The sequence below is a fragment of the Anguilla rostrata genome, chromosome 2 (assembly GCF_018555375.3).
Source record: "Anguilla rostrata isolate EN2019 chromosome 2, ASM1855537v3, whole genome shotgun sequence".
NCBI classification, from domain to species: Eukaryota; Metazoa; Chordata; class Actinopteri; order Anguilliformes; family Anguillidae; genus Anguilla; species Anguilla rostrata.
Window position 1 is genome coordinate 10053325 of NC_057934.1, and position 24557 is coordinate 10077881.

Sequence of the window (24557 nt, forward strand, 5' to 3'; positions counted from 1 at the left end):
TGTTGGGAGTAGCCTATAGATAGACCCTTGCTGTGTAGCCCAATACACTGGTGTAGCCTAATAGTTAAGGAACTGGGCTCGCTAATGCAAGGTTGTACGTTCTGGGGGCACCTATCATTGTCCCTTCAGCAAGGCACTTGAATTTCTTTAGTAAATACCCACCTGTGGAAATGGATTGTAAATAAGAACGTCTGCCAAATGCCTGAAATGAAATGTTGTCCTCTGAAATTAATATAACATTGCCCATAAGAATCCATGCCAGCTTGGTCACTATATAAACCATTTAAGTATTGTGGATGGTTACTTTACAAATGTAGAAGCGAATTTAAATAAACAAAAGGCAATGCACTAACATGTAACAGAGAATATGGTCGAAAATATGTTTCAAATAAACACACGAAAACATTCAAGTCATCGCTTTTGTATCGAACATGAGTTTCAAAATCTTTTACAGAATTCATCAGTTTATAGACAAATTACTTAACTAAAAAAAAAAAAAAAAAACAACTGGTGAAGAACGTCGAGCTATGCAATCAATGGCCAATACAAAAAGATAGGATAAACGTTTCATAAAATGACATAACAGCAGACTGTATAAAAGCATACTAGAAACCTAGCGTGTGCGCGCCCTCTAGTGTACATACACAGCAATTAGACTGATGAAACATTGGCATTCAGGGAGTAAGAAGGCCTACACCTATATCATTCATACTGAAACCAGTGAACATGCGCCTAATATGAATTTTAAAAACACATTTGAAATGAGTCCGATGAAATTAAAACCGAAATTATCAAAGTAGTCTTTTGATAGATGACTGTAATTCTGGTGCAGCGAGAAGGCTAAGGCCAGGTCAAAGAGCCCGAGTTGAGGTGCACGTCACAAGACAGTTGGTGGGGGGAGTCAGGCGTACACTCGGCATGTAGGGAAAAGAATGTGGAGCAAAAAATAAAACCCACCACAACAAGCAATTCCAAATACAATGCTTTATATGAAAAAACATACAGCACTGAAAGACAATATTGGCAAAACTGACTGTATAAATACCTGTGCAGAAAAGGGATCAGAGGCACTGCCTTCTGTTGATGGTGACGATCCTTACTCCGAATGACCGACAAAACACAATCAACGCTAAAGAGCGCGGCTAAACCCGAAACTCGCTCCGCTCTCACTGGCCACACAGGAAATCCCGGCAAACGTACTGTAAGTTACTTCACCGTGCACACGAAACGCGGGAAACGTTCAGTTCAAAGGAGCACTTGCATCATTCTGAAGATCAACATAACGTGCTTTAAAAAATGAAAGTGGATGTTAGCCTTGTTTTGAGAAGCCAGCTTGACAACAGGGTGCAAATGTCAGGAATGGTAACGATTAAATAAGTCAAATAGTGAAACTGTAGGAAAGTAAAGCACGCTGGCTGTAAAACATAATGGACTGCCATTATAACACCTGGCTCAGTCAGTGGTTCAATCAATCCAAGCACAGACTACAGTATATATCGTTTTTGTCCTCATCATGGCATTTACATGTACTTTCCTATTAACCAGGCAAATGGCTGTATTAAAAAGGTGTGTTTAAAGACTTAATAAGCATGTTTAAGGGAAGAGGCAGTGCCTACACAACGCACAGTCATTCGACAAATAAATGGTCACAAATACAGCTGCTCTCGTTAAACGAATCATTAATATACTCAGTTCAGAAGACCTGTATCTGAATTTGGTGTTAGGAGTGTTACACATCATCCAACCAAAAAAGATCTTTTTTCCTTGCATTTCATTGTAAAAGGTAAGCAGAATAATATCACACACAGTACTTGACAAACGTACCACATTTCAATCAGTGCCAATTATCAAATGATTGGGATTTCAGTAAATTGCACCAAAATTGTTGCCCAGCGATAATAAATATTACTTTCCTTATGCCTGATAATATATTCAAGTCTGCACAAAACATAACACATGTAATTTTAGTGCAACTAAGGAACAGCAATAGACATAGGGGTACAACAAAATCACACAATGTAAGAATAGCCAATTCAGGCTTAGAAGCAAAGGTTCTCGGCAATTCCGAGAAAAAAAAGAAAAAGAAAAACTCAGGACACAACCAGCCATTGCTATTACAATAGCTGTTCAACGAACTTGCATTTCTACGTCCCATAGCTGCTCAAAAAGAATTGACTGAACATCTAACCAAATATCATGGCAACCATTATTTTAAGGAAAAGCTGTAACCAAAATTCCTGTGTAATTCTTGATGGAAGATGGCAACACTTGTTGACCATGCTTTAGGTAAGTTTACAATAGATGAGAAATATTTATGGTACAGTATTGTATTGGTTAATTTCTTAAAGAATAATTTTGTTCGGTTAAAATAATCAGTTAACATTCCACCGTTAGTAAACACACACACAAGCGCGCACACACACGCGCGCACATGCATGTGTGCGCACACAAACACACACACACACGCACTCACAGACACACGCGCGCGCACGCACGCACACACACACACACCCTCACCCTCATTTGGTTTGTGTTGCAATAACCAACTCCCTGTTTTCTCCCAAGCCAGAAGCAAGGTTAGTGCTGGGCACTCAGCTCAGTGCCCTCATCTCACTGCCCCTCCCAGCAGTGACCTTATCTCCAGAACCCTGTGCGGCCAAAAGCACCTCCATTACCTCCAGGGCCAGAGTGCACGGGCTTGCACTCAGAACCCCCCACATTACACAACCCACTTTCTCTTCGTCCTACTTAGTGTCCTTTCCCCACGAAACGCAGTTTTAGCTAAAGCAAATTAAACGGTAATTGCGCTTGTGACAATATAACTGTCGCCCAACTAAAAAGCCCTTTAGCAGCCTGCAAGTGATCATGTGATAAAACCAACCCTGGGAAAAGATAAATGAAAGCCAGGGTTCTGCAGCATGTTATCATTTAAAGCACCAAAAGCACATCTGAACCGCTCAAAAAAATATCTATATATATATTTATAACTTATAAGGATCTTTTAACACTGAAATTAGCAGTTTCTTTCCCCCCCCCCCCGTGGTCAAATGCTGAGCTTGTTGGCGATGGTCACGACCACTTTGAGGATGGGCATGAAGGCAGAGATCTCGCTGAAGTTGCTGCTGCTGACGATCTGGGTGTGGACGGCCAGGGCGTTCTGGTAGTTGCGGCTCTCGATGCAGCGGCCGACCTCGTGGAGCCCGGCGAGGATGCTGGGAGACAGCTGGGTGGGGGGGGGCAACGGCAGACGTGAGTTTTGCATTTGACCCGCGGCACAGGACATGTGGAACTGGGTTAGCTCATTTCGTAACGGACAAACGCATGCTTCGCCCTTACCGACTGGTCTCTCAGTTTGTCATACAGGTGCTCCAGGCGCTTGGACGCATCATCCAGTTTCCTTTTTGTTTGCTGATGGGTGGAGAAACATAGACATAACTAGAAAGTCATGCAGCTTCCGATCGCAAAATTATAGTTTTTAAGGATCTTGAAGACAACTTCCCAAGTTATCTTTGTAAATGAATGATCTCATAATCAAAAATAGCTCAGATAGCTCAGACAATCTCACACCTCACACAGTATCCAGTACATCAGGGATACAGTGTGCTTTGAAGATTCCCAACAGAATTTTGTTATAACAAAGCTACTGTTGCCATGGCTACATTTAAAAAGGTAAAACAGAAAATAAATCTGTGAATATCAACCCATATGAAAAAATAGTATACTAAGCATATTTTATATAAACTTTTATTATACTTCAAGTATTCTTAAGTATAAAATAGCATACTTCAGGTATACTTCAGCATACTGTTTTTTTCACATGGGAAGCACCATCAGAGCCTTGAAGTCTCCACACTGAAAATGAAGCAGATTGGGGCCCATGCAGGTCCTGTATGGCCCTGGAGAGGGGGCGAGTGGGCGAGGGTGTGAGCAGGCAAGGGGGGCGAGGGGGCTAGGGGGCGAGGGGGCGAGGAGGCGAGGCGTACCGGGTCCCCCGCAGCCAGCTGGCAGCGCTGCACCAGCCCGTCGAAGGTGCTCTTCAGGACCAGGTGCTCTGCCGGGATCTCCCTCTGCTCCACCTTCTCTGCGGGGAGCTGCTGGAGGAGCTGGAGAGGGGGAGGGAGGAGTCAGCTAGTGCTACAAAATGGGGCCCAGGTCACATGAGAACCAAACGCTACCTCCAGGGCTTACAAAGTCTGCAAGCTTTCCCTAAGCTAATGTGTAAAGAGAGTTCTGGCACAAAATGGCTGCTGTGCATCTACCAGGTGGGTGCTACACATTGGTGGTGGGTGATGTGAGTTCCCACTCATCACTCTAAAGCACTTTGAGCGTTCTGAAAAGTGCTATATAAATCCAATGATTCATTTCATTTCATTCTAGGCATTATGCTTGTGCTCCCATTAAAAAACTTCAATGCAATCAAGTGCAGTAAAGTTTAAAGCCAACGATGCATATTGGTATAAACTAAGGCGTTATTTTTCCAGTCATGGGGGGGTTGTGTGTCAGCACCTGGACGCTTGGCTCCTGGGGGGCGCCCGGTGGGGCCTGGACGCCCTCGTGGGGGTGGGACGGCTCGGCGGAGTACCCCATGACCGGGGCGGTGATGGGGGCCGGGGGGGTGTAGTTATCGGGAAGCTGTAGAGAAACACAGTCGAGCCTTCAAGCCCTGAGTAGGACTTCATAAACAGCTGGAATAAACTCTAAACAGAAACCAGATTTTCCCCTTTTCTTTCTTTCCCCCAAAAAGAAGCACGGACAGAGGCCCCACTGACAGCACCTTAGGGTCTCCCAAAACGCATTTTTAAATTGACTTTTGCAATGCCACTTTTGCAACCTACTGTAATCACTGTTACAGTAGTTTGCAAAAGTGGCATTGCAAAAGTCAATTTAAAAATGCGTTTTGGGACACATTCTATTTCTTAAACATGGGAATTGAACTGCTAAAAGTTTCAGAAAACACATTTTTATGTTTTGCCCTTACCTCCAAGTTTGATGACAAAACACCCGATTACACTCCAAAAAATGCATTTTTGAGGTCTGGCGAGCCCTTTTCCAGCTCCAGACTGCCAAAGTGTTACCTAATTATATAGCATTTTAACTAATTAAAACCATGTGCGTTCCACTCGATACAATTACAGCGTCGGGATCAAAGATCGGGGTTTCTGGAGTAAAGATACTGTACTCCTGTGGAACCAATGCAATAGCACGGCAGACCCTAGCTGCTACCTTCAGACTTATTGGGGCAGCTTCACAGACACACATGAAGCGTAGTCAGGGAGTAAACTGAGTTTTGTATCGACCTCCATTCAAAATGGCATGGCTTAATCTGAAACTCTGAAACTGCACTTTGGACCCCACACGGACGGACAAGACGTGAGGGAGCGTGTGAAAACGAGCGTCCTGCTGTACCTTTTTCTGACTGGCACGTCCGCGCACAGCGGGGGGGTCGTTCCAGCCTTCCTGAGCACTCCCTGTAGTTGGAGGGGGGGCAACGGAACGGAATGTTAGCGTCCACGAGCACCTGGGACCGGGCACAAAGCTTTTCACACACAGCAGCAGGCCAAGCCAAGTGTGTGTGTGTGCGCGTGTGCATATGTGTCTGTGTGTGTGCGTGTATGTGGGCACGTGCGTGCGTGTGTGCACGGCGTGCGTGTGTGTTTGTGTGTGGGTGCGTGCGTGCGTGCGTGTTTGTGTGTGGGTGAGTGAGTGTGTGCGTGCGGCGCGAGTGAGTGAGTGTGTGCGTGCAGCGTGAGTGAGTGAGTGAGTGAGTGTGTGCATGTTCATCTGTGAACGAGCGTGGCTCTGAGACCCAGCGATCACCACAGAGAGAGCGCAAAAGGAATCGCAGGCAACCAATGGGAGGAGGCTCTCCATGCAGAGGAAAGAGATCACAGCCAAACCATAATCACATTCCAGTGCTCACGGTTACGGTTTCAGTACACACCCCTAGTGCTGCACGGTGACATGACACTACCGCCATAATGACACACAGCCACGTCCAAACCCAACTGTGAGTAAACGGTTCATTGGTTCACCTTCACTGCAGAAAACCCAGGCTCGTTCGGTTAGTTTCCTGAAGCACTTTAAATACGCCCCCACTCGACAAACCAGGCTCTGTGGCCCCCAAACGTAAAGCTGAATTCGTGGAATTTGAAGAACGTTTGAAGATATGAAGGCAGAGTGCGGGGAGAAAGCCTGACCGGTTTAAAATAAGCAGTTGCTTGCCTAACCTGTAATTATACACGTGTAATAAGTCAACGAATAGGTTCGTCTATTTTTGAACTTCAACTTGGAATAAAGTGGGAGATTTTTGCTGTCTTGTTCGCACTGCCTTCAAACTTAAATGTCAATGAACGGCATCTGGTGTCGGTGTTTTCAATGCTTTCTGAATAATGACCTATCATCAAAATAATCTGAATAATAAGCTAGCATTAATCTTGAATTTAGTTATCCTGACATAAAAACAAGTGAGATGATGCCTGCTACTACTGCTCTTAAAGATTTGCTTGTTTAATAACTGATGAACCCTCTCAGTCTTTTCTGACAGACGGAATAAAGCATAACAGGAAAAAGCAGTGGATTACCCTGCTGGTAGTGTCAAGCATTCATGCGATTTTGAAAACATCCCAAAATTACACCAACGCTCAAAGCCACCTCAAACCACTCCACCCTCAGATAAGTACATGCTGCAATCTTTTTCCTTTTTTTTTTTTAATCCTTTTTTTTTTTTTTAATCCTTTTTTTTGGGCCAAAATGCAACAAAATGGCAGCAGAACTGAATGCTAGCGAAAAGCGGCGGGAGCCAGCTCTTTCACAAACGCGTTTGCCTCACACTCTACGGCTGTGTCCTAACTTAATCCTGTCACCTTCATCCTCACAACGGGACTGCAGCCACGGAAAGTGTCCTGCAAATCAAATCAAACAACAGGGACATGTGTACAGAAGAGACCAACAGGAATTCAGAACATACATCTACACTTCCTAAAAAGGTCAAGACTTCCTGTAGTTCCGGAGGTGTTCATTGGCTTAGCACCCTTTACCCATGTGACCTGTACTGAGTGTAGCTCCTGCTCCTACCTCCAGACTAAAATGCACTGCGGGTCTGTAAGCAAACAGCACACCATCTGTCTGCCTTGGAACTGTGTGGGGTGGGGACCAGACACAGTGTTCAAAGACCCAGACAGCTGCCGCTGCTGCTGGAAAGCAGTAATTTCCCCCTGGTCTGACTCCGCCCCGGTCCTTTGAGCCTGCCAATCACAGGCCGCCACCTGGACTCTGGCTCAGACAGGCAGACCAGGCAGTGTGAAGCCCAGATGCTTTTACGCAGTGGGATGCAATTCATGGCCCGCACTCTCGCGGAATGTCGAAAAGAACAACCCAAAGGTACATGCATTTCCTTACTTTCCCTTTTACATCCCAATTTGGAATCGCTCCCTTCCATCAGTTCAGGAGCCCGCCCGCTAGCGACAGAGCAGCCAATTACGAGGCCGACTGCAGATCCGTGGGTGGATCTCCGCACTTACAACAGTTTCATGAATTCACAGGGAACCAATTATCTGATGAATTAAAACCTCAGAAATAGAACTCCAGGCAATACAAAGCCAAGTAATATAGTGCATGGCAACTGGTATAATCCCTTAAATGTCAAGCATAGTGCAGTCCTTATCTAAGAGTTATACTACAGATATGTACCCAGTAAAAACCTCTTAAAGGGGAGCCATTTTATATAGCTGCACTAAACAGCTGTATATTTCCCTGTAGAAGGCACAGGCCTGCAGAGGGGGGCGGGGGCCGATGAGGGGGTTACCTGTGGGGGGCGGGGGCAACGCGGGGCCGGAGAAGGGCTTTACACCCGGCGCTCCGGGGCCTCCCTGCGGGTACGCCGGCGTCAGGGGGTTGTAGGGGGCAGAGGGCATGGGAGGGGCGGGGCCCTGGGCGTGGTGCCCTCCCGGGAACATGGGCACGGGCGCTCCGGGCTGGGAGCCGGACGGCGGCGGGCTGGTGGGCATGGTCGCGGAGGGCATGAAGCCGGCGGGGGGCGGGCCCGAGCCGGGCATGCTGGGAAGGCTGGGGGCGGAGGACGGGGGCAGCGGGGGCCCCGCCAGGCTGGACGCCGGCATCGCGGGGCGAGGGGGGAAGCCCCCCTGACCGCCGAGGGGCGCCGCCGCGGGATTGAACGGCTGGAACGACGGGAATCCTGAGGAGGAGAGGAAGAAAAAAAATAAACGACAAACGGACACATCTTCAGCTGACCGCCACTGACCGCCAACGTTAGCATGCAGGTGGAGGAGGAGGAGCAGTACCTGGGCCGGTGGCCGGGTGTTGGGGGTACGGTGGGCGTGGGCCGTGAGAGGTGGGAGGCATCCTGGAGTAAGGAGGCGGGGACATGGGGTCTGTGGGAGGAGCCTGTGGAGTGAACACCCTGGGCATGGAAGGCTGCCCCGAGTCTCCCATCGGGGAGGGAGTGGGCATCACGGGCTGGTAAGGCTCCTGAAACACAGAGCCAACCGCCATTAACGTCACAGTCTCTGCCAGTCAGCACACAACAGGGCACACAGCAGGGCACTTCTGCAAGTGTGAACATCCAACTAAAATCAGTCACCAAATTGTAGTCATTACATGTGGACAAATTAACTACAGATCCCATCTGCAGGCTGGGCAGAGCACTGAGACCTGGAATGCGGCTACATCTGCACACCTCACCAATTTACAAAAAAATGGATTCAGCACTCTCCTATGGGTAATTCAGGACTGCACAGTACAATGTAATTGGGAAAAACTGCCGCATATTATGAAGAGGTCCAAGTCCTTTCTGACTAGATGAGCGTATATGCAAATGAAGAGCACAGCTTAACATGCAAACAGGACCCCAGCTGGAAACAACAGCACAGCAGAGAACGCAGAATGCCTCTGCCCATGAATACAAAACATCTATCTGCTATTCCGGAATTTTCCTGCAACCCTTCACCACCTGTCCTCACCTGTTTCTGCGTCTTCTGCGCAGGCGGCTGCGCTGCGGCGGGTGCTGGGGTGTCTGGAGCGCCCCCTACGGAGACTCTGGGGTAAGGGAACGGCGGGGGCTGGCCCTCCATGGCCTCTCCCTGAGCGTGGAAGAGCCGGTCCCTCAGCATCTGGATCGACTCCTACGGGAGACCGTATCGAAACCCGTTAGGCCACTCCACCAGCAGGGGGTGCTAGCCGTAACGTAGCATAACCGCTATCTAAAAACCCGCAACCGCTTCTCCATTCTACACACATGAACTCTTGAATATGCAAATATGAGAATGTTTAAACGGCATTAGACGTAGAAAATGGCGCATTCAGCAGTTTCTGAAACAAAGATAAGATCAAGACAAACCGCAGAGTCACTGCAGCTTCCGGAACATTCGACACGAATACCACAGTGCTGTAACTGGAGGATACAACAGGCCTGCCAGCAATGGGCTGTGCGGCCATGCAATTTCATTTCCTACCAGATTAGTTGGCACCGGCTGGAAAATTAATGCAAAAATATTTTACAGCACGAATATTAAATTCATCACTGTGCTCAGTTTTAGCTAATCCTTTTTTTACTGGGTGTAATAAATACCCATGGCAACTGCCCCAAGCAAGTGTCCCTGAATAGCACTGTCTGCAGAAGAGAACGTTGCCTTTCAAACGGTTGATACTTTCAGCAAGAAGAGCGAATGTTTTCCCTATGTAATGGAACAAACACTAAACTTAAACAGTGACCAAAAGTTGTGGGGTTCACAGGTACCTGTTCAAAGTACCAGCGAGCTCACTGCCCAGTTTCAAAAACAAGATGCCAAATTAGTTCAACTGCAGACTGTCCCAAAGACAAATATAGCATGGCTCGGCCAGGCCGGGTCTGTGTGACTCACCTGGTTAGAGTTGGCGGGTGTGTGTGACTCACCTGGTTAGAGTTGGCGGGCAGGTAGCTCATGGCGGCGGCCAGGCTCCCCTGGGCGGCCAGCAGGCTGGCGTAGTGGGTCAGCTTGTGCGCCAGCACTGGGCTCTGCATGGCCACCTCCCCGTTGCGCAGGCGCTCGATGGACTTGCGCAGAATCATCACCTTCTCCACCAGGTCCTGTCAATCACACGCAAACGCCGGTTAGCCTGCGCTGTCCGACTGCCGCTCCACAGCTCACTGCAGCCTGCGACATGTGCAAGCCCCTCCCCCCTGAGGGGGGCGGAGTCTCCGCGGGCCTCCGGCCGCGTACCTCCAAGTCCAGGGGGGACGAGCAGTCCTTCTGCTGGGCCCAGCACTCCACCAGCTTCTCGATGTTTCCGGAGCAGATGTAGCACAGGCAGGCCTGCAGACAGCACTTCTCCTTGCCCTGCTGCTCCAAACGGGCCCCCAGGGTGTCTGATGGGAGGGAGGGAGGGGAGGAGAAAAAGGAGAAACGCTGTTAAAACAGCCAAGGCCCTCAAAGCCTTCACAGCATGTACGTTTTACTCTTACGCGCTAGGCTTTTCACAGACGCTCTTATCCAGTGGGAATTACAGAGATTACATTTTTACATACAGTCCATTTTCAGTGTTCGATATTTTGCCTAAGGGTAGCACAACAGTGGCTGGGACGGGAGCCCACAGCCAATGAGTTATGAGCCCAGGTCCCAAAGCATTACACTGCCACACAGCCACCCCACGTGCCTCATAACATAAACAACAGAGGCTTCCCCCAGAGCCCTGGGGCTGGCGATTCCCCAGGTGCGCTTGAGGAAACGTCTCTGGGCTGCTGTTTAGTTACTCGTGCCAAGCGAGCGGGGCGAACTCTGCCCCCCACGCGGCCCTCTCGCGCCTTACCGCACAGCGGGGCGAACTCCTCGGGGCGGGCGTAGGTCAGCAGGGCCGCCAGGGCCTCCTTCCAGTTGTCCAGCTCGCAGCTCTCCACGATGTCCTGCCAGTTCTGGGTGACCACCGAAGATATGAGCTGTGGAAAGGGAGCGGCCGTAAGTGATGCGTTTCCTGGGACTGACAGAGAACTTTCAGCCCATGAACCCTTTGAAGAGTAGGTTTCATGGAATGTTTTTGTCAACATTCTAAAAGTCAGTGATCTGGAACTCAATTACTTTCAATTACCAGTAGGGATTGTTACATCAGCATTAGAATGTTCAGTTAAGAACATTCTAATAACATTTTTGTGACCTCACACCTTGAAGGGTTAAATACCATTCGGTGGGCAGTGCTGGCAAACAAAATAGAGTAACCTTTACAGGCTCTAAACCGCCAGTAAAACATTCTCATTGTGATATTTGACACCGCATGCACTGGCAGGCTATTTCTATGTGCAAGTGTTTGCATGTGTCATTTACACGTGAGGTAAACAAATTCAGTGGACGAGAAGCCCGTCAACAGGGCCAATTACCCTGCCCGGAAGAACCATTCGCAACCCAGCGGAAAACTGCACAGGAGCATTAGAGTAATGTTAACATAACCATTTGTGTACTAAACAACCAATTAAAAAAGAAAATGAGATATGAAGCAACGTTACAGCAGGCGTTTCTCTACTCACCATTGAGATGTTGCTCTTCTGCTTGTCCAGGTATCTCTGCTGGGTCTTCTTCAGTAACTCCGCCCCTCCGCTGATGGACAGGAGTATGGCTTCAGCGAAGCGCCCGTCGTTCAGGCACAGCTCCACGGCCCCCTCGAAGTTACCCACCAGAAGAGCCTGGCTGATCAGCCCGTCGGTGTCTTCAAGAGAAAAAAAAAAAGAAGACAATCACAGGAGGCCCAACGATACATATAAAAACCTATTTCATACGGTCCCTACTAGTGGGTATGGATTTGTTTAATATTAGACCTCAGTAGGGTAACCCCTAACTGCTCTGGCGAATGAGAGGCATCAATTGTAAAGAGCTTTGGATAAAAGCGCTATATAAATGCAGTCCATTTACCATTTACCAGCAGGGTAATTATCTGGTTGTTTACGTGTACCCAAACAATCTCAGTTAACAAGCACGCTAGACTACAGCAAAAAAGACTATTTCAAAAAACAAGATACAAACTCAATACTACTTGAGCCAGAATAATTTTTTTAAACTAGTGGGTCATTGTGAATTAAAATTAAAACACAAACACAATCAAACACACCAGTAAGTGTTATGTCTGGATATTTGTAGATAACATACTCATATTACACATCAGGCCCCTAACAGTGACACCTGCAGGTAAGTAATAAAAACAGAGTGTGTGGTGGGTACCTGCAGAGACTGGGATCTGGAAGTTGGGCTTGTCCTTGGGCAGGTTACTGAAGAAGTCCGAGTCTGCCACAGGACTGGACTCATCTTCCCGCTGAGCAAAACCACAGAACAGCTTACTGTACACACTGACAGATCTCCCACACACTCACTCTTATTGTTCTCTGCAGAGAAAATAAACTCGGCTGATGCTCTTAGTTTGTTAAAAAAAAAAAATTTTTTCAAATTAAAAAAAAAAAACACTTAAATGTACAGACTGACAAAAGGGCAGAGGCACAAGTCGTTTCAATCAACAAATTTGCGAGCACAGCAAAAACAATGTCGCGGAGCTTTTGCTTCAATTTAATGCAGAGACGGTGCATTCAGGGAGTGCTCTCACATCATCAGGTTCAATTTATCTGTCGAAGGCCTGACAGCTCAGAACACGCTGTCTGCAAGCAGATGCTGGCAACTGTAGCAGTGATCTCAAATTGAGTGTACAAGCCAAATGAACAGATGCATTTAAACTTAAATAAAAAAATTCAAAATGGGCATCATAATGGCATATATAAGCCCCTGTGTCTTAAGGTTGGGACTGAGGAAAGCCGAACACAGTATCTGAAGTTCTGATGTCGTGACTGCGGCCTCACCTGAGCAGAGAGAAGCTGCATCTTCTCAGCCAGGTCATTGGCATCCACTCCGTGCCCGTTTGCACAGAAGTCCTTCCCCAAGTTTGAGGCAATCTGCGCAAGCACAGTTAAGAGCCATTAATGCAACCCACCAAGCATTCGCACAAAAATAGGACTTCATACAGAGAAAATGCGTTTCTGTGGGGTCAACATTATGAGGTCAATAAATGTTATGCCGTTACCTTTTTCTCAAGTTCCTCTTTACTGAATCCTAAGAGGCGGAGAAACTTAACACGGGCATCATCTTCAAAGTTGACCTGCATTTACAAATAACCACAGTTACCCAACCAGTGTAAGCAATGTCAGATTCTAAAATGTGTCTGGAAATAACTCAGGGGGAAACAGTGACACCTAGTGGTAAGTATTATTAATTTCTATTTTTCTCAGCCACCAGAGAAACTTCCCTGACAAATGGAAAACAGATTTATTTTATTCACCATTTTCCAGTAGCATTCACAGAGCCAAGAGTGAAATTCTTGAATTCCCTATAAAATTATTCTATGAAATTCTACAGCAGTTTATGTTTTCTTCAAACGCCAGTCTAAGTATTTCTGTATATGGAGAACTTGAGTAATTTTTCCTAATGAACACAGAGGCCTCTCCAGAGGGTGCCCAGCCCGTGCAGACCTTGAGGAACCTCCAGATGTCCTGGTCGGTTTCGCTGGGCGCGTTCTGGACCTTGCCCTGGCAGTACGTGCTGAAGGCCCCCGACTGCAGGGCCGCCTGCAGCTCGCCCGAGCGCTGCAGGAACTCCGTTTCCGTGACGACCTGGCTCACGAACACCAGCCTGGGGAGGGGCTGCGGCCCCTGCTGCTGCTGCGGGGGCTTGGGGTTCTCAAAGGTGATCAGCCTCCCTCCGAACTGCAGCACACAGCAATGAAACAGTATGCATTAAGGCCAAGGCACTGAGATAGATCCTCACACAGAAAACAAATATATATTTTGCTATGGGTGTAAATGGCCCTCCCAATGCATAGCAAACAGTGTGCTGGTGTACTGAGGAGAGTGCCCTCTAGTGGTAGCTTTTGATCAGTGCAGCAAAGCTGGGAGACCAGCAGGTGAAGGCGAGGCGGGGTACTCACAGCGAAAGTGGCCCCCACCGGCCTGCGCACCCACTTGGGGGGTTTTTTCAGAGGGGCAACCACTGTGGTCTGGGCCGCAGGCTGAGGGACTTGCAGAGGGGGGAGCACCTGCCCTGTCCCGAAGGGGTCCATGCTGTCGAAAGAGGAGGAGATCTGGAACACAACGACACAATTAGCATTTGACAAGTCAACTTCTGACAGCGTCAACTTTTTGAGTGTATGTGTTTCAAAAAATTTCTAATCATAAATAATTTGCCCAGGGCAACTAACATATTTGCTCATATTTGCATATGAATGCAGCCGAATATTTGCTGAACACGGGTACAGCACCTCGCTCAAGGCTTCAAGGGCACCGCGCCATATGGGAACTGAACCTGAATCTCCAGCTGCTCCGGCTAATGATTGGTTATTCGGGCCGACGCTGAGGAAAGCAGCGCCGGTCTTCGCACCGCGCGCGTCACCGCAGCACACTCATCTACCAAACTGCTACAGAGGGACGGAAGCGAGCGATGTTATCGCCGAGCCGAGCGCCGGCGCTGGCGCGCGCGGAGCGGCTCTCCCACCTTATCGGCGCCCATCTTCTGCTGCGCCTCCAGGCTCCCACCCATGACCGAGTACACGGTGATGCGCCCGTCGAACGAGGCCGCCGAGAGCAGGGCCGGGTTCCTGGGGCACCACTGCACGTCGAAGCACCACTGGTTGGTGGTGGGCAGCTCATATATCACCTGGAACGGGACCAATAAGAACACGGTTAACATCACGTCCTCATGGACCCAATCAGAGTAACCTTGTTACTGTTAGTGAGGAAAAGTGACTTCCTTGTTAATATCGGGTACAGCAGAGGATGCTGTGCACCGTATTTTACAGTAACTGTTTTTCGTCTGTTCTGCCTTTCTGTAACTCAAAAGTCATCTTTGTAGTCTGTGAGCTGACAGAGCAGACTGAACCCCTTTACACTCCATCACTCTGAAACATTTCACCGCAGCCCCAGACCTAGCGAGACCTTGCTGCTTGTCACATCTGTTTGCCGTCTAGCCTGGCTAAAAGACGAAGCCGCCGCCGCAGAATTACCTCTCCGGTGCCGGGGTTCCAGCACAGAATGCGGTTGTCTTTAGCGCTGCTCAGGAGCAGCTCAGGGTCGGCTTGGCTCCAAGAGATGGACAGAATTCCCCTGAGGAGAGAAAACCGTGTTCGAACGTCAAGCACATGTGAAAAATACGCAAGCCGTGCCCAAGCATCGTCTTCGCCATGGTATGACCACAAGGGCCAGCTGACCCAGCCGCACTGCTGTCCCCTCACCTGGTGTGGTTCTCCAGGACTTTCAGAGGGGAGGTGGCGAACCGCAGATCCCACATCTGGATGACCGGCAAGCGGTCATCTTCTGAGGCCAGGACCAGCTGTGTGGCCACCTCTGGGTGCCACAGCATGGCGGAGCAGTGCATCTAGAGCCCGGAATACACCGGAACAGGCATTACAACCAGTACCAAAACAACACGCACAGCGGTGCTTTCTCTGGTTTACTGGAACTTTGTGTAAAAAAAAAAAATAAATAAATAAAAACAGTGACCCAAAATTGGTCAAGGATGAGTGCTTTAGAAAGTTCCGCTCATTAATGCATTCAAATAATCCGCTTCCCAGGCTCCTCTGCATTATCCCTGAAGGATGACCGACACCCCCGCTGGGCCTAATCACAATGCCTGCCCTTTTACTGTCAATTAGACACACGGAACACACAGTATTTGGTAGCAGGCTACTAAGACCTCGCTAATGTGACGCTTCAGCTCCCGAACTCACCCTGTTGCTATGGTCACTGATTTTTATGATGGGTTCGTTCTTCCTCAGGTCCCAGACAACGGCTTTTCCGCTCGGATTTGCCGAGGCCAGGATGTGCTGGACCTGTCTGTTCCAGGCAACAACGCTGACGTCCTCCAGAGGCTGGAATTAGATGCAGGAAATCAGGAATAAATTAACAGGTTATTAAAAGCTGCAGTAACGATCTACGCTCAATGGATTTAACATTACATTTTACTTAGCATGAACTTGTTATAAAGCAATTACTCAATCGCTTAATGCATTTCAGAGATATCAGAAATTATGTAACAATGTTTTTCAGTGGCAGTGTTGCTTTGCAAAGAATCAGTTTTAATATCAGTGCACATATTGTATGCAGTAAAATAACTCCTCAATGCACTCTTGTTTCAAGTTCTCTAATTAACCAGATTAGTGAATCTTTTCTTAGGCAGCCCATCCGTTATTGCACCGTTTCAAATGCACATGCTACAAAGAGGATACCTGAATGTACAACACACTACAATGCTCTTGTGGGCCATGGAGAAACACCGGCTCAGATTTCATATGCACCTCAGTTAGTCTTTACAAAATATATTTATCTAATTAACAACTTCAAATCAGTAATAATTGTAATATTATTAAACGGATACTTATTTCATAACCTTATTATTAAATCAGGATCCATAGGCTTGTATTGTGTGTGCTCAACATGCTAACTGAAAACAAGGCGACTGGAAGAGGAGACAGCTTCCGCCTCCATTAAAGCACACAGCCACAATGCACCGTGCACCACACACACGCAGCACACAGCTCTCCATAGCGCCGAAGAGCCTTCGTTCTTACCTCACAGAGCTACATGGTAAAGAGAAGAAAGATCGCTCAACAAAATAGTTTGCCACAGAAAGCCAATGAAACTAACAATGACATCAAATGAAAAAAAAGTCCAGACAAAATTTTTAAAACTACACCAGTAACTATACTGTTAGTACTGGTAGTACAGGAGAACTATAAGTCAATAACTGCTATAAAGGATCATAACTAAACAAAATGACAGCCTTTTCCCATTCCAAGAGGCTGTAGACAGTGTATAGCACACAGATATTTACCTGAGATTTTGCCCCTGGTGTCATTGGATTGCTGAAATTATTCAAGTCCCAGATATATATCTCAGAATCATTTGCTCCTGATGCCAGAAGATTACTCTGAAATAGACAGCATAACATGGTACTTTGGGGGGGGGGGGGGGTGCATGGTATCCATCACCCACTTCAAGTGAAAATAAAATCAAGAGGAAACTTCTTTAAAAAGTTACTACACACGTGAACTTGCTTGACATGCATGACACATCGACATGACCAAATCACATGCAATTTTCTGACTTGACTGCCTATATGCAAAACCGGATTTTAAACAAGAAAGCCATGTAGAGAATTCAAGTCATGCCTATATATAGACATAGAATGCCTCAGGAACTTATTTTCCACAGTACAGTATTCAGTATGTTTTAATATAGGGTTATCCATCCATTTCAGGCAGCTCAACATTATATTTCCAGGTGCCCAATTTGAATCATCATAACAATTAATAATTAATAATTGATGAATAATTTGGATTACCTGAAAGGGGTTGAAGTCTAGAGCTCGCACAGGACCAGTGTGCTTCTCAGACTGCCCGATTATCGCCGCTTCTCCAGACGCTAATATTTCGTCTGGACTGTAAACCGTTAAAACACCATTTTCACTTCCTCCAATGAGTCTCCCAGCAGACCCATCTGCTCCCATTCCGAAATTCACCCAGATGAGGCTGTGAAACCTGACAGAAGAGATATTCATCCATATCAATGTCGGCTTCTCAATCGAATCAAGTGGACAAGCTTATTCAACCAGACAGGGAGACAATGCCACCTCTGATGCCACTGGACCACTTTACAGATAATTCAGGACAGTGGATGCACATGCACGATTTGCCCTGCAGTTCTCTCTAACTTTTCCAGTCTGTTAACACGTTGCAGGCTTAGTAGGCAGAGTAAACCTACAGAATGGGAACAAACTGAATTGAAAATTGAACAGAACATTACAAGACGGCCCGAGATCACTAGCGCCAGGTATCTAGATTTTGTGGAACAAACCCTCAGAAAAAAATGAAGAAGAAGAACAACATACACTCTGGTTAGATTTAATTTTCAGTATCCTTTGCAATTTCAACCTAGTTTGCTGGGAATGTATTTTGGCCAGAAACTTATGTTAGCATATTTCCTGCCTGTTGTCACAGTTTCTCACCTGTTGGTGGTGGACAGTGTTCCTCTTAGCTTCATCTCCTGCGAAGGATCAGCAAAATCCATTTCAAAAATCTCCAGTGCGGCACTGGTGCTAAACGACGCATCCAGCTGTTGGGCTGAAGTACCTGTACGTAGACATAAACAAGCATTCAGGAACGTTGCAAACGAAGCAACAGACCGCTGTTAGAATTGACCGCTGTACTGGTGCTGAACAAACTGAGAACAGTTACCTGTAGCCAGGTACGTAGGATGGAGTAGGGCAGGGCTCCATGCCTGGTGAGCAGTCCTCTGGATCTCCTTCAGCCTCATCTTCCTCAGTCGGCAAAAGAGCCTCTGGCGAAATCCACACAAGACAACTCAGGTGTGCTCAGAAAACATGACACAATGTAAAAATAATTAAAGAGGTCAGAACATGGGATTTCAAATCAAAACGCAGAAAGCACTAGCACTATTTGCACAAAGCTTTGCAAATCATAGCGATATGAGATTTGAATAACTATTTTACAGACACGTTGCCCGTGGCTAGTAGCATATAGAAAAAGCGTTTCCTCTGAACCACGATTAAATGTTCAAAACACTGACACAAATCTGCAACAAGAGGTAAGCAATCTGAAAATGGGCAAGGGCTCCGCAGATAGTTTTCACAAATTATTTCAGTCTGATATAAACAAACATATATCTACAGTGTTGTCCTTGCTTTCCCTTTGTAGCGAGGAATATGCAGATTAGCTAACACGGTTAGCCAAGTTTCTCGCATGGCAACTTGACATTCCAATGACATGAAACATAGCCATAATGAACAAATCAAGGTAACTTAGATAACGTAATATAATACTATGCTGTCTGTTAAGCTAACCTTTTTAGCTTTAGCAAGCAATAAACCAAAGCATGGAAGAACAATATGACTTCTCACTACGTAAGATACATATTCGAACACTTTTCCATATTTAAACAAGTGACAGTGAACATTTTATTTTTAAGTTGTTCACGAAGATGATCACAAGATTGCCAGGTAGACAAACACTTTGATAACTTCATAATGCAGCCAGCCATGTGGCTAGCAAATCCCCACCTGGCAACGGATTTCAGGAACTTAACTAAAATAATAGTTACCGACAGGCTTTGGTCTGGTTAATAGCTACCTACAAACACCAGCTGAACTTACTGTCGAGATAGCTACGCTGTAGCTGCTATAGTTTAACGTGTAACTTGGCAAGCAGACCTAGACTACGTGGAGTTTAGCTCACAACCGTAGATAGGATGGGTTCAAGAAAAGTTAGTCAGTTAGCTAGCCAACCAGCTAGCGTTACACACATACAATACTTGAAATGCTAGCGAGAGCTCACTATGCAACGTTGCGTTGTTAACAGTAGGTATAGGTGTAAGCTTTTCTCTATCGCTAACCGAGAATATATTAGAAAGTTTCAGTTAGGTAGCTATACACGATGACCGTACATCCGTCGCTTAGGCAATTTTAGAAATACTGAGTAATGTGTGGAAATAATATGGGCCTTCAAATCTATCTGATCTCTGATACTGTCTCCACCCTAGATGGCTAGCTATGCTAAACTGCGCACCCAAACTAAATGCAACCGAAGTAGCTAATGTAATGATACATTTAGTACGCGTATATACGTAAATACAAATGAGCCATCTAGTTGTTTCTGAAAATATGTATTAATACTCACAGTTGGGGTGGGGGATCGTAGTCAGCTATATGGCTAGCTCGTTGTCACTATGTATTCTGGAGAAAAAGGCATACGCCGGCAGTTCCTACGTCAACGTCGATAGGATGTGTTGTTTTTTTCGCTACGGTGGCCGCACGGTTAGTACGGCACTGTCGTACAAAAGCCGGTCAGTTTCACCCAGTTACACCTCAACGAAACAGATGTAAAAAAAAAAAAAACATGCACACCATTCTCTTGACGTGGCAAAATGAGGAAACATGGACCAAAGTGACGAACGGGATTGTTTCGTATCTTGGCGTTATTCTGTCCTCAATTAGGTGTTAGAAACTGTGCGCACTTTAAATGTATGTGTTATGACTGAGTAGTCTAACTTGAACTATTTACAAAGCTTTCATATGAACATTGTAAAAATTTTACAGGTGGATCTATACTGAAGCTAAATACACGGTCCCTACCTCATATGGGAACTGAAAGGGATCGTTCACTTTAGGAAAAACTAAATACTCGGCTAATGTCACTACACCACTTGGGTGCGAGGTCACATTGTATAACCAATAAATTACTTTTAAAATATTAAGTTATTTTGTTGACTCGTGGGTAATAATAACTACAAGGCAGTTAAGGTGGAAAACCCTGCCATGTGTTTCTCCCGGCAATGAACTCGGCCTGGTGATTTCACTACTTAGTTCAAACTCATGGCTGAAGAATTGTGCTAATTAGTAAACCCATGTGATTGGAGCAAAATGCAGGGGATGACTTTTACTTTCTGTACATGGATTTTCCACCTCTGCAAGGCAGTTTGTCATGTATGCAATAAATACACCATGGATACTCAAATCTGGCCATAAACTCCAAATACACTAACAGAACAATGTGTGCTTCTTATTTCCCAGACTGTCTTCACACCTGACTCCCAGGTAAAGAGAATGTGGAAAACTAGCAATTTTTCAGCCTCAAGGACCGTGATTTGACTAACAGGGAAATACACTATAGAAACACTTAAATCAGTGGTTCCCAATCCTGTTTAACCCTTGTTTGGCACACATGATTATACTAATCAGCAGCCCAACAACATCTCTAGTCACTGAATGCTATAGGATTTGGTGTGAAAACCTGCAGGACAGTAGATCTCCAAGAACAGGACTGGGAACCACTGAACCACTTTAATTATTTTCAGTTTTAGCACCACCATGTGCCTGATCAATGATATAAGCATACCAAAGGTGGCCATTGTAATGGATTTTTCTTACAGAGCTAAACATTTTGAACTATAAAATTAAAGACTGAGGTGAATCAACAGGATTTTAATTAGGTTGTTGAACGCACATTTTAAGTTCTTTCATATTATTTTATCTTGAATTTATTACCACAATGAAGGTTTGGCTCATTATCATTTGCTTTGTCATTATATTCTTCATTATCTACCAAAAGGTTCGTTTTAGTGGATGTGTCCATACTTTCACTAATTAGAAGCTTATTAATGCACCTAAGCCTTTAATTTGATCAGTTTTATTATTATTTAACGCAATGTGAACATGGCATGCATAGCTATTTCTGACAATGTGTCTTAGGAGGGTAAATATTCCCTCTAAACACCTAATTAAGAAAAAACTAACAGCTTGTTAAAATTCTAGGATTGCAATTGTGGCTGAAACAAAAAGCAGCATAAAAAAGGGGTCCCCAGGACCAAAGTTGGGAACCACTGGCCTAAATAAACACTTCATTTATTCTCAGTGTTATAGCACCACCAAGTGCCTAATCAGGGGCACATACATCCCCAAATGTGGTCATCATGATGGATTTCCTCAGGAAAACTATGTGACCAAATTAGCATAAAACAGGTAAAATAAGCCAGCATACTAACAATATGGAATGCTGTAACATTGGTGGCACTTTGCCCCATGAATGCTGACAGCACATCATAATTTGCTTGGACTTTATAACAGATATTTAGAATACTTAAACTCAAATGTTTACATTTTGATTTTATGACAAAGTTCTTATGTAGGTTACAGTGCATCACCGGAATCAGTGTCAGAAAGCAAAAATGAACGGTACTGTTTGGTCATAAGTTGTTTATTAAAGTAACACATATACAGAGTCAAAGGGATGGGAATTGTTAGATTTCATAATGTTTCACTTCTTCTGGCTGTTTTTCAGGGTCCCCTCCTCTCTCCAGGTACAGGTTATTGTAGGGATACTGTTTAGGAGCCTGAAATAGAGAAAGTACTTTTTAAATTGGTGAATTTTCCAGCTTTTAAAAAAAGAAGAAATCAGAAATCATACAGTTGTGTCACAGGCTAAAACAGCCAAGGACCAAAGATTTAGTTGTGGTTCTCTAATCTACACACATACAGAAAAAGAATGGATGACTACATGCCATTCATACTCAACACTGGATTTGTAATGCAAGAAATAATATTTTTAGTTTCACTAGTGTGTGAGCATGTTTAAATTCTTTACTGAATTCATTAAAAAAACTTTACTTAACATTGAATAATCTGCAATTCAGCATTTTATTCTACATTTCTATTATCTTATGTTAACTAAGATGGAGTGCCCATCATTTAATACACTGACAGGTAAGCAAAGACATCTGTATTTTGTCCCCCTCATCTGTTGAGACACACATTAAGTGGGGCTAACTTGTAATTCATGGGATTTTGTGTTTTGGTATACTGCCTTGTTTGGCACCAACAAAGTACCAATCCCTCAAATGCACCTAAATACAATGCCTCATAACTGATGTTTCACACTTACCACAGGTTGGTAGGCAGGAAATTTCTCTCCAAGGTAGAACAGAAACAACATCAACCCAATAAAGCCAAACAGGTGTTTGCACATAGTTGGCCAGTCAACGGGGCTGGGGGAGGTGTCCACACGGTTCCTTATGAACATGTCAAAATCCCAGTGTATCTGTAGAAAATGAAAGCATATTCATTGATTTCAAGATGACTCTGGGAAAGTACAATTTTAAGGGTAATTTTCAATGTTTTCAAGGACTTATCTGTAATTTATTATCATGCAGTTGATAACACAAACAGTTAACAGGATATACACTTAAAACAAATTCTACTATTAAAATCTAACTGGTTAACTGTGAAATCGGATGCTGTCAGTGACACACTGAAGTCACTGAAACCTGGTCACTGAAAGTCTGGACTTCACTGTATGGGATAAGTACATCAATAAACACAGGACATTCCATCAAATGCACAAGCCAACAGAAAACAAAACAAATTGAAGCACTCTATGCATATCGTAAGTTGTCTAAGTAAATTCCCAACTCTGAATTTCCCACGTTTTGAATCAAGCAATATCATGGTTTCAAATCTTCACACATACTGGCTCTCCCCAGTTCCTCCTGAGGTCAGGGTGGTCCCATTGGTACCAAGGATCTCTCTCTTGTTGGGATCTCGCAGGCAACTTCGGGTAATCCCCAAAACTATAGAAAAATATGAATAAAATTTGATTTTGAGTAGACAGGCAACCTGTGAAATAGACTACAAAACTGTAGTCTGTAATAAATAAATAAATTTTGGAGTACTGTGGGTGTTAGCGAAAGGATGTCTTAAAATCTGATTGGCGGGACTAGAAGAAAAAACAGAATTTTTTGCAAATCGTGCCTTTCTTTCACAAATAAATGCAAATGACAGGCAATGCACAAATACGAACCAGCCACACTTATTTGTGGATCACCAACATTTATTCTGGGATCAGTTACATTTATTTGTGGATCAGCTACATTAATTTGTGGATCTGTTGCTTTTGTTTGTGAATTTACTACATTTATTTATTTTTGAGACAAAAATACCCCCATATCTAATAATCACCCTACTAACCAACTATCAGCAGTAGACCAACACAGCTAGCTCCTGGAAAGAGGATTAATATTTTACCCCATGCCCTCATCTGGATATGGCTCGTAATCCTCAACTGTCATATTGTACTTCTTAGCGGCTGCAGCCGTCTCTTCAGGGGTCTTGGGGTATGGGCCAGGCAGCGTGTCTTTTGAGATTCCAGAGGCTACAATGATATTAAAACAAAATATTACACCCTAGATCGGTATCATCATTAGCCTGCTTGCCAGCTATCATCTCAAGAAACCTAAGAGGTAGTCTAAGGCAAGAATGAAACCACCTGCCTAGCTAACGGAGGAAAACAGGTTATTTGTTTGTATAACAGTAGCAAGCTATCTGACGTCAATGAACAGCAGAGCCTCACTTTTCTTTAAAATGCACAATTCCCTGCTATCGAGCCCGCTAGCATCTTGCTACTTGGTAGCTGTTTTCTTGTAGTAACATTTGCCAGCTGTATAACTGTAGGTAACGCTATGTAATAAAGAATAACAACCAACGCAGCTGAGCCACCAAACTAGCTAGCATTAGCTAGTAGTACACACCAAGGTTAAACCTTCCTGGTCGTTAGCGCAAACCGACTTTTTACTCAGCGAAGAATTATCATGAAACAACGAAACCAACTAATTTGTGAAGTAACATAAAGAAGTTGACAGACCTGCCCTTGCCCCAGCTAAAAGAGCTGTAATACTTTGCCGGTTCCCCTTGGTAAGGGCCCGGGCCCACCGGCGGACACCGAGCGAAGCCATATTGAAACAACAGTTCTGAACTAGCCTGAAGGACGCATGCGCAAAAATAGCGACTACGGAAAGCAAGGCAGATGAGACTGGTTGAATCTTGAATGGCTGATTGTTAATAATAATAATAATAATAATAATAATAATAATAATAATAATAATAATAATAATAATAATAATAATAATAATAATAATACAAAAATACACGCACGCACGCACACACATACAACACCCCTGAAAATGTTTGGGACAAAGACAT

The 24557-nt window shown here is 45.1% G+C and overlaps 2 protein-coding genes across 5 annotated transcripts; both read right to left on the minus strand.

Annotated features, from left to right (window-relative positions):
- Window positions 1-969: 969 nt before the first annotated feature.
- Window positions 970-19873, minus strand: sec31b (SEC31 homolog B, COPII coat complex component). Of its 4 annotated transcripts, none has more exons than XM_064319040.1 (27): window positions 19705-19873; window positions 18247-18349; window positions 18018-18141; window positions 17355-17550; window positions 16845-16940; window positions 15742-15882; window positions 15247-15389; window positions 15019-15118; window positions 14511-14672; window positions 13948-14100; window positions 13493-13726; window positions 13048-13122; window positions 12827-12919; window positions 12201-12291; window positions 11513-11691; window positions 10804-10930; window positions 10218-10363; window positions 9911-10084; window positions 8979-9140; window positions 8301-8487; window positions 7805-8194; window positions 6864-6902; window positions 5407-5468; window positions 4507-4632; window positions 3984-4103; window positions 3337-3408; window positions 970-3223 (listed from the first exon to the last, which is right to left on the minus strand). In XM_064319040.1, exons 2-27 carry the CDS (start codon window positions 18323-18325, stop codon window positions 3044-3046), a joined length of 3651 nt encoding a protein of 1216 aa, XP_064175110.1. In that variant the 5' UTR covers window positions 18326-18349; window positions 19705-19873; the 3' UTR covers window positions 970-3043. The 4 variants fall into 4 exon arrangements, 3 of the variants coding, with proteins under 3 accessions (XP_064175110.1, XP_064175111.1, XP_064175112.1); XM_064319041.1 differs by lacking the exon at window positions 19705-19873 and adding an exon at window positions 19182-19200; XM_064319042.1 differs by lacking the exon at window positions 6864-6902 and having other exon boundaries at window positions 19705-19872.
- A 1891-nt stretch (window positions 19874-21764) lies between these two features.
- Window positions 21765-24376, minus strand: ndufb8 (NADH:ubiquinone oxidoreductase subunit B8). The gene is made up of 5 exons (XM_064319059.1): window positions 24220-24376; window positions 23604-23730; window positions 23050-23149; window positions 22465-22620; window positions 21765-21916 (listed from the first exon to the last, which is right to left on the minus strand). The coding sequence occupies exons 1-5, from the start codon at window positions 24308-24310 to the stop codon at window positions 21824-21826; spliced, it is 567 nt and encodes a 188-aa protein (XP_064175129.1). The 5' UTR covers window positions 24311-24376; the 3' UTR covers window positions 21765-21823.
- Between the last annotated feature and the right edge of the window lie 181 nt (window positions 24377-24557).